Below are 20,597 nucleotides of genomic sequence, written 5' to 3'. Positions count from 1 at the left end.
ATAAAAGTATAAAAAAAAGTCATTTTCTGAGGCACTTAAATATGACCCACCCTAGACATTGCATCATCTATTTTACACTGGTGGAAAGAGAAGTAGCAAAATTAAAGAAACTCAGCAAAAATACCAGCCTTCTCATGTGACTACAAAATTGCTTGAGAAAAAGGAGAACAAGATAAGCAGTGATACACTTCCACTTTCTTAGTTCTGATAATGTTCCAGACTGAGTGAGAAGCAAACATTCATCACCCTGGGGTACGTAGCTTTTATATTAACAACTGTCCATAGAAAACAGAAAAAGTTTCACTTGTGATTTTGTGTCAGGAAAAAGTGGTTGGAGTGGAAATGTCTTCAAGGAGACCCTCCTATTAAGGGATAAAGACCCATTGGTGTTGGCACCAGTCCATCTCAGGTATATTTTGCACATTGCTTTGATGAGGAATTTATGTTTTTCTGTGGTAGGAATGGACTCAGAGAGTTGATTAGCACACTTCCTATATGTGGCTAATGGTGTGTGAAGAAGCTTAAAATGATTCATATGATAAACCTTGTATTATTTTTGATATTATAATTACATAATTTTTCCCTTCACTCTCTAATCTCTATGATATACCCTTACTTGTTTTATTTTCAGGTCATGGTTTCTTTATTTTTATTAATTGTTGTTATATATTACTGTCTTGTATACGTTGTTGTATATATATAGTCCTAAATACAACCTTCTCAGCCTGTATAATGTTACTTGGATACATGGCTGCAAGACTAATCATTTGATATTAGGTAATCATTGCTGTGATGTTCTTCTGCCAAGGACAATTTATTCCACTCTCAATAGTTCTTTATGTGGGGTTGAGGTCCCATGCTTTTTTCCCCAGACTTTTACATGTCTATTGTTGTCCTCATTCAGTCTGTGTTTAGTCAGTCTTGTTGGTGAGACTTTATGGTGTAGCTTCTGATAATAACAGGAGACCAGTCTCAAAGCACACTGATGGATCCTCTGGATCTCACAATCTTTTTTTCCCCTCTTTCTCACTGTTCCCTAAGCCTTAGGTGTGCAGTGTTTTGTAGATGCATTTATTAGTACTGGGATCCCAACTCTGCATTTTGATTGGATGTGTTTTGTTTTTGTTTTTGTAGTGGTCTACATCTGTTGCAAAAGGAAATTACCTTGATGAGGCATGAGAAATACAATTAACTCTGGCTATAAAGACAAATATTTTGGTTTAATAAAGTAGTGATTGTGGGTTCTCATCCAAGTTCCATGACTTTACTAGCCCTAGGTGGTTGACTAGGTTTCTAGTCTCAGACATGATTTCTCTTTTGTTGAGTTGGTCTTTTATATTTTTTGTACCTGCTTTGAGATAGTGTTTTTCTTTATTTTTCTTATTTTAATTATTTATTTACTTATTATTTATTATATTTTATTCACATTGTATCCTGGCTGTACCCTTGTCTCCTTCTAGTCCCTTCCTCCCTTTCTCCTCTCCCGTTATTCCCCTCCCCGAATCCACTGACAAGTTGGTCCTAAGTCCAATTAGAGAGCTAATGGAGGCAATTCCAAGGTATGTGTTCTACTACTGCACCCTAAAGGGTTATCATGTCATCTATTAATATATCTATTAATATCAATATCATCTATTAATATACTTACGAATGTGTGTAACAACAGGTAAAGAAAAAGGGTATGAATTTTTGAGATCCAAGGGTTACATGAGAAGAGTTAAAATGAGGAAAGTGAAGATGAAAAACAATGTAATTATATTTTAATTTCAAAAATTAAAAGTACATTAAAATAATTTTAAAAGATGAGACACTAAAAGTTAAGATATCAAAGTCATCTCAAGACCACTGATCTCTTTGCGGAGATATATTTTAAAATTTATTGAATAAATGTTTAAATTTCTAAAGTGTTACATGAGCTGAATAATAAAGAAAGTAAATTACACATACACAATTACATACACACACAATTATATATAGACACACAGAGACACATACCCACAGTAAAAACAAAACCAGATAAGCAAAATGTATGTTACACTAACAGAAAATCCCAATAGGTAAAACATTTAAATTAGTAGCTAACATAACTTTTTCTTAGTAAGAATGTTATAGCTTTTGGGGGAAGAACAGGTCTTATTAGTTAGGATAGGACCACTTACACTGTATTAAATGTTTCAGTCTAAGCACAGATTAGCCAGTGCATTAGCTTAGGATGTCACTTAAGTGTTTGCAACTAACAACTAATTGTGATTGATACAAAGAAATTCCACACTCAGGTATCAACTCACAGTGCAAGCAATAATTGTTTTGAATTGAAAGAAAATTATATCACTCCCCTTTCCTTCTTCTACACTCTCCTTCCAGTACATCTCATACTCTGTTGCATACAAGTGGAAAAAAGTTTGTTTTTATAATTTTTCATCTCTCTCTTCACATACATACATACATAATACATATATACATCCTGCTGAGTACATTTTTGTTGTTTGTGGATAAGTGGTTTCAAGCATTACCGTTCTGCACTGGTTAACCAATAAGGGTGCTCATCTCTGGCAGTGACTAATTTTCTTTCTCTTGGAATTCATTCATTCATTCATTCATTCATTCATGCATTCGTTCATTCATTCACTCGTTGCCTGGGGTTCTTTGTATAGTGGCAGGACCACATGAAAGTTTTCCCTTCCACATTAGTGTATCCATGATATTGATATTCTTCTGGTCTTGTTTATGGAACCATTTCTAGGAGAGACTGTTTCCCAGAAGACTTCATGGCTCTTACATGGTATTCGACCCCCTTTTCTCTGATGTTCTCTGAGTAGTGGCTCATGGAATAATTTTATTCTTAATTTTTAAGGTTTTTATAATAAATTTTACTAAAAGATTAATATACAAAATTTAGAGGTGTAGTTAAAGAGAACAAAAAACATTAATAACCTCTTAATATTATCTGTAACTTTTAAATATATTATTCTATATTGCGATTTAATCCATTTTTGTTATTTTTATTCTGGTACTATATCAAAACCACTATCTAGGTTATCTTAATGTAGCTATGAAATATTGTTTTATTTATGATATTAAATTATGAACATTGAGAATATTCTTATTCTGTCTTTTCGCTTATACACCCAGTGAGTTTCAGCTCCATTCATGTCCCTAGCATATTTTAAGGTTTTATTATTTCACAGATTTACAAAAAAACAGTTCATTAAGGATAATATGCAGAGAAAATTCTTAGTTCCATGACATCCATGGTCATTTTTTTCTTCTCAATTTATAGTGATATGCCAATAATGCACACTAGTATTACAATGACATTAAGCACTCTAATATTTCTCCTTTAGAAACAGATATTTTACATTAAGAACCTATATTTGGTTCAAAATGTAAAACAACTGGTGTCACTGGAGTTTTAGTTATATCAGGTTCCCACCCACATACTTTCAAAAGCATGTGTTACTGTAAGAATTGTAGGTGATTTCCAGGAATATTTTATGAAATTAAAGACCCACAATGTGTTGCCAACCATCTTACATGAAGTCTTTTGCTCTATCCATATACAAGTCACCAATAGAAAAAGAAAAACTGTTCTATTGCTGGTAGCCTGGAGCCATGGAACACTTTAGGCCCGTGGCTGGACTGGGAGATACAAAGGACTGCAGCATCACTCCCTGGGAGCTAATAACACACTGCTTCAAGTTTGAGAGTCCAGGGCATTGATGGTGGGTTACTGTTCTGCAATTTAGCCACCACCAGAAGCTTAAACGGTTAACATCACTAACAGCAAGCTTTTTGCTTTCAGCCTTGATGAACTATAACAACAAACAGAAGCAGACAGCACAGCTGAGTCACACAACTTGACCTGCTGGTATGTGGTGTTATGATAAAAAGTTTCTAAGAAGATTAACAGAAAAAAAAAGATTAACAGGAATTAGTGTTGCAGCCTGCTAGTCCGTAGTCTCATGCTTGGCAATTCTCTGAAGCTTATCTAGTGGCTAGGAACTACAGCTTATCTTGACTTCTTCACAGCTTTAATCATCTGTGTTGCTTCTGCTTCCTGCCCCTGGTTCTCTTCAGTTGTTCTTTATTACCTCAGTTGCTGCCTCTCCTCTATGAATTGTCACCTCATCCAATTCTACTAATAAAGAAAAAAGTAGGCAAGAAGGTGTGTAAGACAGCTCAGTTCCTATAGTTAATGCCAGGCAACGATGGAAAGCTAAATGCAGTTGCTAACATTTGCATGCACATGTGTATATGCATGTCTATATGCACATAAATGTACACCAGTGCACACACATATTCGCAGACAATGTGTGTAGGCAGAAAAAGACCAGTTAGGAAAAGCTTTTATTGGGTCATTTTAGCAATAGGAGATGATACAGGAGGTGTCACCAGTCTGGTTCAGAAAGTGAACCGAAGAACCTAGTTTCATGGCAGGGGAAGTGTGTGACAAAGGTTTTAGTGACAACCATTACACAGAATTTGATGCAAATGCGGAATTGTGTTTATGCCAATCACAGGCCTCCTTAGGGGAACTACCAGATCATTTTCTCAATATAACTTTGATTAAATATCTTCATGGTTATTTGTTGCTCAGAAAGGCTTATGTGTCATTTACGAAAATAAATATTATATTAGTAAATTGTGCTGTGGTCACTAAGATACTGGATATGAATGTGGCTTTGCCATCCCCTCCTGATGGTAGAAACATGCATCTTCCCTAGAGGGTTCTTCAAGACCCCTTGTTCAGGTATGAACTGAAATCTCTGTCCTGTAATAAAGGAGAATGAGAACAAAAAGTAGTCCAAGAGTAAAAATAGCACAATCTTTTTTTTTTAATTTTTCATCAATTACACTTTATTCATTCTGCATCCCCCCATAAGCCCCTCCCTCCTCCCATCCCAATCCCACCCTCCCTCCTCCCTCTGCTTGCATGCCACTCCCCAAGTCCACTGATAGGGGAGGTTCTCCTCTCCTTTCTGATCTAAGTCTGTCAGTTCACATCAAAAGTGGCTGCATTGTCCTCTACTATGGCCTGGTAAGGCTGCTCCCCCCCAGAGGGAGGTGATCAAAGAGCAGGCCAATCAGATTATGTCAGAGGCAGTCCCTCTTCACATCACTATGTAACCCAATTGGACTCTGAACTGCCCTGGGCTACATCTGTGCAGGGGTTCTGGGTTATCTCCAAGAATAGTCCTTGGTTGGAGTATGAGTCTCTGGGAAGTTCCCTGTGTTCAAATTTTCTTGTTCTGTTGCTCTCCTTGTGGAGACCCTGTCCTCTCCAGCTCTTACTATTTCCCAGTTCTTACCTAAAATTCCATTCACTCTGCCCAACAATTGCCCATCAGGCTCAGCATCTGCTTTGATAGTCTGAAGGGCAGAGGCTTTCAGAGGCCCTCTGTGGTAGGTTCCTAGGTTGTTTCCTGTTTTCTTCTTCTTCTGATGTCCATCCTCTTTGCCTTTCCGGATGGGGATTGGACATTTTAGTTAGCGTCCTCTCTCTTGCTTAGTTTCTTTAGATGCACAGGTTTTAATGCGTTTGTCTTATGTTGTATGTCTATATGAGTGAGTATATACCATGTGTTTCTTTTTGCTTCTGGGACAACTCACTCAGGATGATCCTTTCCAGATCCCACCATTTACCTGCGAATTTCATGATTTCCTTATTTTTCATTGCTGAGTAATATTCCATTGTGTAGATGTACCACAATTTCTGCATCCATTCTTCAGTTGAGGGGCATCTGGGTTGTTTCCAGCTTCTCGCTATTACAAATAAAGCTGCTACAAACATGGTTGAGCAAATGTCCTTTTTGTGTACTTGAGCCTCTTTTGGATATATGCCCAGTAGTGGTATGGCTAGATCTTGAGGAAGCGCTATTCCTAGTTGTCTGAGAAAGCGCCAGATTGATTTCCAGAGTGGTTGTACAAGTTTACATTCCCACCAGCAGTGGAGAAGGGTTCCCCTTTCTCCACAACCTCTCCAGCATGTGTTGTCACTTGAGTTTTTGAGCTTGGCCATTCTGATGGGTGTAAGGTGAAATCTCAGGGTTGTTTTGATTTGCATTTCCCTAATTGCTAATGAGGTTGAGCATTTCTTTAAGTGCTTCTCTGCCATTCGGTATTCCTCTACAGAGAATTCTCTGTTTAGCTCTGTTCCCCATTTTTTAATTGGATTACTTGGTTTGCTGCTTTTCAGCTTCTTTAGTTCTTTATATATAGTGAATATGAGTCCTCTGTCAGATAAAGGGTTGGTGAAGATTCTTTCCCAATCTGTAGGTGGTCGCTTTGTTTTGATGACGGTGTCCTTTGTTTTACAGAAGCTTTTCAGTTTCATGAGGTCCCATTTATTGACTGTTGCTCTTAGAGCCTGTGCTGTTGGTATTCTGTTCAGGAAGTTTTCCCCTGTACCAATGAGTTCTAGGGTATTTCCCACTTTTTTTTCAAGCCGATTTAATGTGTCTGGTTTTATGTTGAGGTCTTTGATCCACTTGGACTTCAGTTTTGTGCAGGGTGACAAGTATGGATCTATTTTCATTTTTCTACATCCATTTTAGACATCCAGTTAGATCAGCACCATTTGTTGAAGATGCTATCTTTTTTCCATTGTATGGTTTTGGCGTCTTTGTCAAAGATCAGGTGTCCATAAGTGTGTGGGTTTATTTCTGGGTCCTCTGTTCGGTTCCATTGATCCACAATTCTGTTTCTATGCCAGTACAATGCGGTTTTTAAAACTGTTGCTTTATAGTACAACTTAAGATCAGGGATGGAGATACCTCCGGAAGATCTTTTATTGTAGAGGATTGTTTTAGCAATTCTGGGTTTCTTGTTATTCCATATGAAGCTGAGAATTTTTCTTTCCAGGTCTGAAAAGAATTGTGTTGGTAATTTGATGGGCATTGCATTGAATCTGTAGATTGCTTTTGGTAAGATGGCCATTTTTACTATGTTAATCTTGGCAAGCCATGAGCATGGGAGATCTTTCCATCTTCTCATATCTTCTTCTAATTCTTTCTTCAGAGATTTGAAATTTTTTTTCATACAAGTCTTTGACTTCCTTGGTTAGGGTTACTCCGAGGTACCTTATGTCATTTGTGGCTATTGTGAAGGGTGTTGTTTCCCTAATTTCTTTCTCAGCTCTTTTGTCTTTTGTATACAGGAGGGCTACTGAATTTTTGAGTTAATTTTGTATCCGGCCACTTGGCTGAAGGTGTTTATCAGCTGTAGGAGTTCCCTGGTAGAGTTTTTGGGGTCACTCACATATACTATCATATCATCTGCAAATAGTGATAATTTGACTTCTTCCTTTCCAATTTGTATCCCCTTGATCTCCTTCAACTGTCTTATTGCTCTAGCAAGGACTTCCAGCACTATGTTGAAGAGATATGGAGAGAGTGGGCAGCCTTGTCTTGTCCCTGATTTCAGTGGGATTGCTTTAAGTTTCTCTCCGTTCAGTTTGATGTTGGCTATAGGATTGCTGTATATCGCCTTTACTATGTTTAGATATGTGCCTTGTATCCCTGATCTCTCCAAAACTTTGAACATGAATGGATGTTGGATTTTGTCAAATGCTTTTTCAGCATCTAGGGAGATTATCATGTGTTTTTTTTCTTTCAGTTTGTTAATATGGTGGATCACATTGATGAATTTCCGTATATTGAACCACCCCTGCATACCTGGGATGAAGTCTACTTGGTCATAGTGGATAATATCTTTGATGTGTTCTTGGATTTGGTTTGCAAGTATTTTATTAAGTATTTTTGCATCAATGTTCATAAGGGAGATTGGCCGGAAATGCTCTTTCTTTGTTGAGTCTTTGTGAGGTTTAGGTACCAAGGTGACTGTGGCTTCATAGAATGAATTTGGTAATATTCCTTCTGTTTCTATTTTGTGGAATTGTTTGAAGGGAATTGGTGTTAGCTCTTCTTTGAAGGTCTGGTAGAATTCTGCGCTGAAGCCATCTGGTCCTGGGCTTTTTTTGGATGGGAGAATTTTGATGACCGCTTCTATTTCTTTGGGTGATATAGGACTATTTAGTTGATTTACCTGGTCCTGATTCAGCTTTGGTAAGTCTAATCGATCAAGAAAATTGTCCATTTCATTTAGATTTTCAAATTTTGTGGCATATAGACTTTTGAAGTAAGTCCTAATGATTGTTTGGATTTCCTCAGTGTCTGTAGTTATATCCCCCTTTTCATTTCTGATTTTGTTGATTTGGGTGGTGTCTCTCTGCCTTTTAGTTAGCTTGGCTAAGGGTTTGTCAATCTTGTTGATTTTCTCAAAGAACCAGCTCTTGGTTTCATTGATTCTTTGAATTGTTTTATTTGTTTCCAATTGATTGATTTCAGCCCTGAGTTTGATTATTTCCAGCCGTCTACTCCTTCTTGGTGTGTCTGCTTCTTCTTTTTCTAGGGCTTTTAAGTGAGCCTTTAGGGTGCTTGAATGAGCTTTCTCAAATTTCTTCTTGAAGGCACTTAGTGCTATGAACTTTCCTCTTAGCACTGCTTTCATTGTGTCCCACAAGTTCGGGTATGTTGTGTCTTCATTTTCATTGATTTCTAGAAAGACTTTAATTTCTTTCTTTATTTCTTCCCTGACCCAGCTGTCATTTAGTAACAAGTTGTTCAGTTTCCATGTGTGTGTAGGCTTTTTGTTATTTCTGTTATTGTTGAGGTCCAGCTTTATTCCATGGTGATCAGACAAGATACATGGGATTATTTCAATCTTCTTGTATCTGTTGAGGCTTGCTTTGTGACCCACTATATGGTCTATTTTGGAGAAGGTTACATGAGGTGCTGAGAAGAAGGTAAATTCTTTTGTGTTTGGGTGTAAAGTTCTGTAAATGTCTGTTAGGTCCATCTGATTCATGACCTCTGTCAGAGACATTGTTTCTTTGTTTAATTTCTGTTTTGTTGACCTGTCCTTTATTGAGAGTGGGGTGTTGAAGTCTCCCACTATTAATGTGTGGGAATCTATATGTGCTTTAAATTTTATCAATGTTTCTTTCACAAATGTGGGTGCCCTTGTATTTGGGGCATAGATGTTCAGGATTGTGATGTCTTCCTTGTGGAATTTTCCCTTGATGAGTATGAAGTGTCCTTCCCCATCTCTTTTGACTAATTTTGGTTGAAAGTCTATTTTATCAGATATTAGAATGGCTACTCCTGCTTACTTCTTGGGTCCGTTTGCTTGGAAAGTCGTCTTCCAACCCTTTACCCTCAGGTAATGTCTATCTTTGTGTCTTAGGTGTGTTTCTTGTATGCAACAGATTGCTGGGTTTTGTTTACGTATCCATTCTGTTAATCTGTGTCTTTTTATTGGAGAGCTGAGTCCATTGATGTTGAGAGAGATTAATGACCAGTGGCTGTTAGATCTCTTGATTTTGATGTTGGCTGTGGTCATCAGGTTGTGAGCTTGGTTGCTTTTTGTTTTACTGAAGTGAGGTTATTTATTTCCTGTGTTTTCTTGAATGTAGCTAGCTTTCTTGGGTTGTATTTTCCCTTCCAGTGTCTTCTGTAACACTGGATTTGTGTGTAGGTATTGTTGAAATTTGTTTTTGTCATTGAATATCTTGTTTTCTCCATCTATGAGGACTGAGAGTTTTGCGGGGTATAGTAGCCTGGGCTGACATCTGTGTTCTCTTAGGGTCTGCATGATATCCGTCCAGGCCCTTGTGGCTTTCATAGTCTCTGTTGAAAAGTCAGGTGTGATTCTAATGGGTTTGCCATTGTATGTTACTTGGCCTTTTTCCCTTGCAGCTTTTAGGATTTTTTCTTTGTTCTGTATACTTACTGTTTTGATTATTATGTGGCGGGGGGATTTTCTTTTCTCGTCAAATTTGTTGGGTGTTCTGTAGGCCTCATGTATTCTAATTGGCCTCTCCTTTAGCTTGGGGAAATTTTCTTCGATGATTTTGTTGAAAATATTTTCTGGGCCTTGGAGAAGGGAGTCTTCTTTTTCCTCTATACCTATTATTCTTAGGTTTTGTCTTTTTGTATTGTCTTGCATTTCTTGGAGGGTCTGTGTCAGGAATTTTTCGGATTTAACATTTTCTTTGACAGATACATCGATTTCTTCTGTTGTATCTTCTACACCTGAGATTCTTTCTTCCATCTCTTGTAGTCTGTTGGTTATGCTTACCTCTGTAGTTCCTGTTTTCTTCCCTAGATTCTTCCTTTCCATTATTTCTTCCATTTGTGTTTTCTTTAATTTTTCCAATTCTATCTTCAGGTCTTGAGTTGTTTTGTTTACTTCCTTCACCTGTCTGATTTTACTTTCCTGTTTTTCTTTTAGTTCCTTCAACTCTGTTTCTATCATTTCATTCAGTGTTTTAAGCATTTCCTTTCTAAAGGCCATAAACTGTTTGGCTGCAGCTTCCTCTATTTCTTTACGGATGGCAATATTCTGTTTGAGTTTATCTTCCTCTATGTCTTTACGAATCTTATTTGTTTCCTCTGTTATCATCTTAGCATAGTTGTTAGGTCATCTTCTTGGATTTCAGTTATTCTGGGGTGTCCAGGGCTACTTGCCCCTGGGTAACTGGGTTCTGGAGATGCCATATTGCTCTGTCTTTTGTTGCTTGAGCTTTTACGCTGGCCTCTACTCATTGTGTTATCTTAGGTGTTTGGGGTTATTTTCTGGTGGTTCCTGGGGATCCTGTGGTGGAGAGAATCCCCTTGGCAGAAAGCTGGTTTTTCCTGAAGAATGTCTTCTCAGCTTTTTGGGTATAGTCCCTGGATGGCTGGTGTTTTTTCAGGAGTTGCTCACCTCAGGGATATAGACCTGAGTGGTAACTGTGGTCTTTGTTAGTCGAGAAGGTTCTCCTCTCACCCATGGAAGTCCTGAGGGCAGCTGACCTGTTTCTGAGTTTCTTGTTGTAAATTTCATGATCAGCTGCTGTGACCCAGTTGGACATCAGGTGCGCCTCAACTGTTTGTGCCTGTGTCTGAAGCACAGCTGAGTGTTGGCGCCTCGGCCCCACTAGACTGCTAGACTTTTTCTAGGGAAGGATTGGGTGATTTAGGTCAGTCCAGTTTCCTTCCTTCCCCGTGGATTCTCTGGAGACATGGACTCCCAGTGTCTTTTTTTGCCCTGGTGCACACTGCTCAGTGTCCGCCAGCTGGCTGGCCGCAGAAACTGCCTGTGCCTGGAGCACAGCTGTTTGATGGCGGCTCAGTCTCCGCCAGCTGTCTGGTGCGCAGAAACTGCCTGTGTCTGCCTTTGCGGCTTTTGGGAGCCTGAGTGCCTCCCTAAGCTGGGTAATTTTCTGGGGACCTTTTCAGGTTGGGGGTGAGCTGAGTGCTCTGAGATCAGACCCGCCATTTCTATGTTCGGTGGCGAATCAGGCGCGCAGGCAGGCAGGGCTCTGTGCAGGAACCTGGGTCCCTGGCTCTGGCTCCAGGCTGGCTCCTGTGGTGCCCGTGGAACCCGCCCGAGTCTTTTCCAGGGGATGTCTGGGTGACCTAAGGCAGGTCCCAATCGTTTCCTGTACCCTGGGGTTATCTCTCGACTGAAAATTCCAGTCTCTGATAGTGTGGTGCACACGGTTCAGTCTGGGACTGTGACCAGACACTGGCTTGTGGCTCCAGGCCGGGGCTGGGGCTGGCGGCCGGCAGCCAAGCGTCTGGCGGAATCGGGATCTCTTCTGGGGTTTAGCCGGGTGAGTTAAAAGCTGATTGAATCCCCCACCGTGGGGTATCCTCTCACCTGGGAAACACAATGACTGTGTTTTATGGCCGAGAGTTCTGATTGCTGGTCACTGTGCTCATCCTGCTGTGCTGCTCCTCAGAATGAGAGTCCTCCCGGCGCCGCCATCATGCCCCTCCCCCCAACATCTTCAAAATAGCACATTCTTAAGAGCTGAAAAATATATCTTGAATACGTATATGAGGTGAAACATACCCAATAAACTTTCCAGGCAAAAGACGTAACTACTGTTTTGCTTGTTATGTAAAGATATTTGTGGTGGAAATGATCAAGGAGTACTCTCACCCAGAAGAAGACATTCCCCACGGGGCCTCTGCCATTCAGGTGTCTTTTGTCCATTGCAGTTTATGTCTGACCTGGTCTCTAGTATTTTCTACTTTTTGTTTTATTACCTTATGCTTGCTTGCTATGTACTTAATAAACCCATTCACACAAAAGTGAAAGCACAGTGTTATCTAAAAGTAATACTTCCTCAAGCTGCTTAAATGGTCACAACTAAAACATATCTTTTCCCTGGTGGTATGGGTCCTGTGAGCTAACACAGCAGCCTCAAAGTGATTGTGAAATATACAAGACATGAGGACAATCTAACCATTTGCCAACAATGGGAATCTTGGCAGGCACATTCCCTCGTAAGTCTGCAATATATGGAGTAAGACTCTGTGAAATATGTATAATGTTTGCTTACAGAAATCATAAAAATAATGTTAACTATGAAGACCAAACAAAATCTAGATAGAGAACTAACCAATGTGATATCATTTAGCAGTACTTCATGGTATTTTGCAGTGACTAGTGACTGTCCACAGGCAAAGTGAAACACAAGTCCCTTTATTTGTCTCAGTAATGCATATCATCTTGAATTTGAGATACTTGTATGATTTTCTACGAATGACTCTGTGTCTCCAATTCAAACATGCATACACACATGTATGCACACAGATGTAACTATGCATGTACATGTGATAATTTTGCTACATAAATATGTTTTAAATGATTGTGAAAATGTTTCTGTTTTGTTCCCAATCCTCTAGCTGATCAATTTGCTTTCTCAGAAATTAAGCCACACCCCTCAGGAGCTATTCTGTACAGTTGCTAGGTAAGCTTTCTATGATGCTTGCAGTCTCCTCACCACCCAATACTTGAAGCTCTAAAACCATCCTCACCCAATACCTAGACCTCAAACAATTTTTAATTAGAAATTACTTTTCATCTAGTGCCTACTTATTTGATTTCTCCTGGCATTTAGTGTGTGACTCCCCTCAAACCCTAGCATCCAGCCTCTATATCATATAAGAAATGGAATTCCCTGTGTCATTAAGAACTGAGAAAGCTGATTACCTCTAGTACCCAGGTCATTTAGTACATGAGGGATATACTTCTAATACAGCTCTCATGTGAAATGCAGTTTGTCTCAGCTTCCTTTTTACCAATACACTTATAACATCTTTGATTCTACCTAATAATCTGATTGCGACAAAGTTCACATTTTCTGATCATTTTTCCTACTGAATGTATAAGTTAGCATGCTAACTTCTGCCCCCTGGTATTGAGTTGGTTATTATTTACTTACTTATCACTATGAATATGTCATTTCACCGCTGTCCTCCCATGTCCTTTTTTGATTCTGTAAAAATTCAGACATAAAAGTGTATAAATACAGTAGCATAATGTCTTTCCATGACACATTGTCAAGCTAGCTCAAAAGTGACTAACACCTGTATAATTTTGTTTCCTCTTTATTTCCTATTGCTTTAGAAACCCACTACGTAGATATTTGAAGTAAATCCTAGAAACGTCACCTTAAAATATTGTATGTATCACAGAAGGCACCCAGTACAATTGTAATCACAGACACATATTAATAAATTCTTCATATTAATAAATTATTTAAAATAGTTAAAATAACCATTGTATAACCAAATAAATCGCAATATGAGGGATGTTAGTGAATTGCACTCTGAATGCAAAATGAATGTATATATAGTTCCTTTTAAGAGAACGTATGCTTTTTAATTTCTATATTTATTTTTCCAGAATTTTCTATTGTATACACAATATATTTGATCACATTCAACTTTCATTCATCTCATCCAGATCTCCTCTTTCATGAGCCCCTCCAACTTTATATCCTCTTCTGTTATAGCCCAAGATTAGTCATACATACATGTCCAAAAGTTATCTACTGAAGTATAGATAGTATCAGTGGCCACATTCCTGAAGAAAGTGACTCTTCTTCACTCAGCATCCGTGACCTGAAAACAGTTTTCTAATTACTAAAAAATTAAGTCAAGTGCTACAGGAGATTTTGAGATCTTGTTGTCTATTATTTGCTTTTATTCCTTCCATGTATTTTGTGTGTGTGTGTGTGTGTGTGTGTTACATGCTTTTGAGGGCATAATTGTAAGTACTCATACATGCAGAAGCAGAAGCCAGAAGAAGCTGTCTCTTACTCTCCACTTTATTCTTTTGTGACAGGATCCCCAGTCAAACTGGAGACTTGCCATTTCTTCTAGCATGACTGGCCAAAGAGATCCACTTTTTTGTACCTTCCAGTGCTGTGACTACATGAATGTGTAGCTGTCCCCATATTTTTACATAGATGTTAGTAATTCTAATTTAACTCCTTATGCTTGCACAGAATGTATTCTTGTCCAAAGTATCATGCCCTCAATTCCAGGCTGTACACTTTCCGAATGAAGAAAATGTGAAATTCAGAATTAAAAATACAATGATAACTATGATTATGGAGGTTGGAAAATTACCTAAATGAGATGGTATTTAAAGAGTTTAAATTTCAGACATTTTGGACATTAAAAAGGAAATTATAGGGCTTTACAGCTTGATATGGTAACTACATTTAATTATAATACATTGCATATTCTTCAGATAGCTACAAAAATAGCTAGGTGAAATAGAAAATGATACACCTGTGAGGCAATGAATGTTTTGTTTCACAATATTTCACAATACGGTGTCATAAATAAACATAATGTACATAAATAAACATAATGTACATCACAAAATGAATGTGATTTTTAGTGAAAACTTGAAAAGCAATAATAATGGGTAAGAACCACCTTACTGTGGAGTTGCCTATGTGTGAACTGGGCCTTTTTATTAATTACAGTTTATTCACTTTGTATCCCAACCATAGCCCCTCCGTTGTCCCCTTCCAATCCCACTCCCCTTTCCTCTTCTTCAACCGTCACCTTTCCATCTGATCCTAGTCTATCAGGTCTCATCAGGACTGGCTGCATTGTCTTCATCTGTGGCTTGGTAAGGCTGCACCCCTTCAGGTGATCAAAGAGCTGGCCACTGAGTGAACTGGGTTTTAAAACCAGCAGAATTAAGCTACATCAAATGCCAGTTCTTGGCTGTCTATTGAGAAATAGGCATGCTTGCCCCAGTCAAGGCTACTTTGGTCATTTTAGCAGTGTACTTTCCTTGAGATGGGTTCTCATGTACAGTTATTGATGGAAAGAGGATCAAGACAATGGGTTTTGTTTCTATTCTTTATATGTTTTCTCACCACCAAAAAATTTTTTATAGGTTCATTCATTTCATGAACTCTCACCCAGCCCTGTTGGAGAGATTCTCAGATCTTTGATGGTGGCAATTGGAGATATGGAAAGCAGGTGCCTGTTTCATGCCACAGGTAAATGAAACAATACTCTCTCATCTTCCTATGGCTTTGCTAGTATATAATTTCTTACCCAGAGTTGTCAGTTTCTCCAGCAACAGTGTCATGTGACTCTGCTATTAAATATCTCTACATCATTACTGGGGTTAAGATTCCTTGTGCCATAACTATAGGAACTGGACAAAACAGAAACCTACGGTGAACAAAACCAAATTTTCATCAAAAGCTGACATTTTACAAAGAGAAGCAAGCTTTCAGATAAGTTCACAGATTTATATGAATATATAAAGCCATAAAATTTTCATAATAAAATTAAAGGCAACAGCAATAACAAAAGAACCTTCAGAGTTTAAAAGCATGTAAAGTGTTCTTGGGCCTGAATAAAAAAGAGATGAAATGATAAATTCCATATCACTGTTTTAAAAAAAATATATTTTCTTTGCATCTCCCTTGTCTACTTGATTTAGATTTCTTCATTCATTGCCATTGATCCATTTCTGATTTTTTTTCTGTCTGATAGGAAGGGGTAGAAGAGATCAGGGAAGTGATTGTGAATATTAAAAACAACAGTGATCTGTGATGGTGGAGGCCAACCTAACTTGGAGATGAATATATATATTCTACTGTGTGGTTCAGTTTATTTAGTTGCATTGTCACCACAGTATTATAGACACCCAATTTACAGCATCATTGCAAGTTTGGGGTTTCATTTCAATCTTCTTTTTACACTGTGAGATGGCTCTGTGGTTACAAACCCTGGCTGCTCTTTCAGAGTATCTGACTTTGATTCGCAGCACCCATATGGGAGCTTATGACTACCTGTGACTCATGCATGTATAATGTGTTGCATATAGCACAGATACCTATAAAAATTAAATCTTAAATCATAATTATAACATTTTTGCAACAATGTAACCTTATGTATTTCACACCAGTCTCAAGCCTAGAATCTTTTTTTTTTTTCAATACAGTTTATTCAGGAACCTTGAACAATCCTCGGACCCTGGGGAAAGCCAGCCCACAGCTTAAATAGCCTCTGGGTAGCCAACCCAGGCGTGCCACGGGGGCAATGCAGATAGGTCCACATACATGGAAGCAAGCCAGATCCTCAGCCTTAGCCAAATGTGGAGTTGTTCGTGACAGAGAGCACTCACCATCGGGAAGGTGGAAGGCGGAAACCAGCTCCATCTTTAAGGCACAGCATTCCGCAGCTCTCTACAGTTCCCCCTTTTTGTTTTAGACGCATCAGGCAAGCGTAGAGGTCTGATCTCTGATATTAGAAATAAATTGGGACTTTGTCCCGATGTTCATTTAGGTGTCATCCACCCAAAGAGCATCAGACCCTTCCGATACCTTTTTCTCAGAGGCGGGACCTGGGGCATCAACCCACATGCAATCAGACATGCTCTTCTCTGGGTCCAAAGCAAGCCTAGAATCTTTTTCTTTCCAAGAACTCCATCATAGGCATGAAAAACCTTGGTCACTTTTCTAGATTCTTAAAGATTCAAGGGTACACATCTTTATCTCAAAACATAAATAGAACTGAAAAGGGGTCATGTTGAGGAATGTGTACAATTAGTGAGAGGATGCCAAGAAACACAAAGAGAATGTAGGGATTGCTACCAATAAATGCGGAAACAGTTGATGATAATATATTCATTTATTGTGATTAACTTGTGATCAGACTAGCTGAGAACCCTACAAGAGACACAGATTCTCCAAATATCTGTGTATTTCCTGGAGGTTACAAACTAATGCCCCTTTTATGTAGTGTTATGACATCATCAGCTTATACAGAAATCCCCTTTGGGGTAAGCTAAGTGAACCTTCCACTCTCTGCTAAAGACTGACAACCAGTCAGGTCTGTGCATGGAGAATTATTGCTCAGTGTGTTACAATATCCTGGACCCTAACACACTTCTATTGTGAAGTTTTGCTCTTCATGGTAATAAAAATATCTATAGGAAGAGGTAGGCAGTGTTGAACACTTAGGTGTTTGTTAGGAGAACTTAGGCATAACTTATGTTTAGCCATGTAGATGAGGAGTGGGTACACTCTTTTCTACAAGGGAAATTGGTAAGTTACTTGCTATGCAAGCATTAAAAACTAAATTCAGATCCCGAGAACCCATGAGAAATACAATGGTGTGGTGAACCGCAGCAGCAGCACCATTGCTCTCTAGCCCTGGGCAGCAGGAAGTGAGCTTGCCGTTACATCAGTCTAGAAACACTGGCGAGTTTTAGGTTCAGTGAGAGGCCCTATATACTCAGTGATAGTACATAGTTACTGATCAAACAACTCGACAACAACCTCTGGTCTCCATATAACCTACATGCATGAATACACACAAACGTAAAGACACAAAGAACCACTGGTTGGTTAGTATTTTCAGCTTTTAAGGTCATGTGGTTTCCTACTTGACTATTCCATGGGGTGTTCCAGCCTCCGTAAATGTTGTATAAGAGATGTATGCATCTCTGTGTAAATAAATGTTTATTCAGATGTACAAATGACATACAAGCTCCTTGCATGAAAATGCAATTTTGGTTTGATGTTTAAATATAAAATAATTTTAATATGTTTTTCCATCCACTTCATCATCATCATCATCCCCTTCACCATCATTCACCATCACCATTACCACCAGTACTTTGTGGAGCAAACAACACTGCATTTTAGCCTGTGTTCATTCTCTTTCTTGAATTGGCTTGGTTTGTAACCTTTTGTGTTGTTGTGATAAAACACTGTGACTAAAAACACCTTGAAGGGGAAAGTGTTTATTTGATCTTACAGGGTACAGTCCATCATCAAGGGAAACCAAGAAAAGAACTTGAAGTAGAAGCTTACATTGGCAGCCACGGAGGATTTTTTTTTCTTTTTACCAGGCTCCTGGTCAGCTATGCTTTTTTTTTTTTTTTTTTACATCTCACATCCCCCTACCTAAGGGTGTTAACCACCACTGTGGGCTTGATCCTACTACATCAATTAGCAATAAAAATTTTACTTACATGAAGATTTTTCCTTCATCTGAAAGACAAGATCACCCATTACATTAGCAATTGGGTTTTGATTAATCAGCTAGCCCTTAAGCTTGGCATGGGTCTTCATTAATTAAACCATCTATAAATTAAACTGCCCTATATTTATTTTTATATTTATGTGATTGGCTAGGTGTTTCTATGAACTCTTGTCTTGAGTGACTATGGGTTGTTACCTCTCATAAGAGCCGCCAAAAGTAGTTGTGGGTCTTCTTGGTCTTCTTCGTTATTCAAGGTTTATCTCCTTTTATGTGTGGTTGACTGGGGAGGTCTTCTTTTTCATGGAATAACTGAAGACATTTTTAAATTTTTATTTTACTTTTAAAATATTAATTACAGTTTATTACCTTTGTGTCCCAGCTGTAGCCCTTCACTCATTCCCTCCCAATCCCACCTCCCTCCCTCATCTCCTCCCATGCTCCTCTCCAAGTTCATTGATAGAGGAGATCCTCCTCACCTTCCATCTGACCTTAGCTTATCAGGACTGGCCGCAATGTCCTCCTCTTTAGCTGGGCAAGTCTCCTCCCCCATCAGGGGGAGGTGATCAAAGAGCCAGCCACTGAGTTCATGTCAGAGACAGTCCCTGTTCCCCTCACTAGGCAACCCACTTGGATACTGAGCTGCTATGGGCTACATCTGTGCAGGGGTTATAGGTTATCTCCATGTATGGTTTTTGGTTGGAGTATCAGCCTTAGAAAAGAACTCTGGGCCCAGATTTTTGTTTCTGTTGCTCTCCTTGTACAGCTCCTAGACTGCTTTGGGCTACATCTATGCAGTGGTTCTAGGTTATCTCCATGCATGGTCCTTGGTTACAGTATCAGTCTTAGAAAAGACCCCTGGGCCCAGATTTCTTGGTCTTTCTATCTCCCCCTTCTTTCATAAGATTCCCTGCACTCTGCCCAAAGTGTGGTTATGAGCCTCAGCATCTGCTTTGACAAACTGCTGAGTAGAGTCTTTCAGAGGCCCTCTATGTCCTATTTTTTGTTTACTCCCTCTTCCAATTTCCATTCTGTTTGTTCTTCTGAGTAAGGATTTTTCATCTTACCCAACAAATGGAATATCATGAAACTGAAAAGCTTTTGTAAAACAAAGGACACTGTCATCAGAACAAAACAACAGCCTACAGACTGTGAAAAGATCTTCAACAACCCTATATTTGACAGAGGGCTAATATCCAAAATATATAAGGAACTCAAGAAGTTGAAAGCAAAAAATCAAGTAATCCAATTTAAAAATGGTGTACAGAGCTAAACAGAGGATTCTCTGTAGAGGAATATTGAATGGCAGAGAAACACTTAAAGAAATGTTCAACATCCTTAGTCATCAGGGAAATGCAGATCAAAATGACCCTAAGATTTCACCTTACACCCATCAGAACCTTCTTCCACTGCTGGTGGGATTGTAAACTTGTACAACCACTTAGAATCAATCTGGCACTTTCTCAGACAATTAGGAACAGTGCTTCCTCAAGATCCAGCTATACCACTCCCAGGTATATATCCAAAAGAAGCTCAAGTATACAAAAAGGACATTTGCTCATCCATGTTCATAGCAGCTTTATTTGTAAAAGCCAGAAGCGGGAAACAACCCAGATGTCCCTCAGTTGAGGAATGGATACAGAAATTGTGGTACATTTAAACAATGGAATAGTACTCAGCATTTTTTAAAAATTTTATTTATTTATATTAATTAGAGTTTATTCACTTTGTGTCCTAGATGTAGCCACCTGCCTCATTCCCTCACAATCCCTCCCTGTCTCTGTCTCACCCTCCCTCTCTCATCTCCTCCCATTCCCCTCTCCAAGTCCACTGATAGGGGAGGTCCTCCTCCCCTTCCATCTGACCCTAGCATATCAGGTCTCATCAGGAATGGCTGCATTGTTTCCCTCTGCGGCCTGGTGAGGCTGCTCTCCCCTCAGGTGTGGTGGTCAAAGAGCCAGCCAGAGTTCATGTCAGAGACAGTCTCTGTTCTCCTTACTCAGGAACACACTTGATTACTGACTGCTTTGGCCTACATCTATGCAGTGGTTCTAGGTTATCTCCATGCATGGTCCTTGGTTATAGTATCAGTCTTAGAAAAGACCCCTGGGCCCAGATTTCTTGGTTTTGCTGCTCTCCTTGTGGAACTCCTGGCCTTTCAGTTCTTTCATCTCCCGCTTCTTTAATAAGATTCTGTAAACTCTTTCCAAAGTTTGGCTATGAGTCTCAGCATCT

At 39.0% G+C, this 20,597-nt stretch overlaps 1 protein-coding gene across 7 annotated transcripts in view; it reads left to right on the top strand.

Moving 5' to 3' along the window:
• The first annotated feature begins 208 nt into the window (after positions 1 to 208).
• The window catches only part of LOC110564769 (adhesion G protein-coupled receptor E4-like), a 101,502-nt gene continuing 81,113 nt past the window's right edge, over positions 209 to 20,597 (top strand). For 2 of the 7 annotated variants that reach the window (XM_060370926.1, XM_060370920.1), the window contains exons 1-2: positions 209 to 252; positions 15,256 to 15,361. In XM_060370926.1, coding sequence (XP_060226909.1) covers positions 15,313 to 15,361 — 49 coding nt within the window. In that variant the 5' untranslated portion in view covers positions 209 to 252; positions 15,256 to 15,312. The other 5 variants (XM_060370922.1, XM_060370921.1, XM_060370925.1 and 2 more) reach the window with 5 other exon arrangements.

The sequence above is a fragment of the Meriones unguiculatus genome, chromosome 17 (assembly GCF_030254825.1).
Source record: "Meriones unguiculatus strain TT.TT164.6M chromosome 17, Bangor_MerUng_6.1, whole genome shotgun sequence".
Taxonomy (NCBI): Eukaryota; Metazoa; Chordata; class Mammalia; order Rodentia; family Muridae; genus Meriones; species Meriones unguiculatus.
This window is presented reverse-complemented; position numbering and strand designations above follow the sequence as displayed.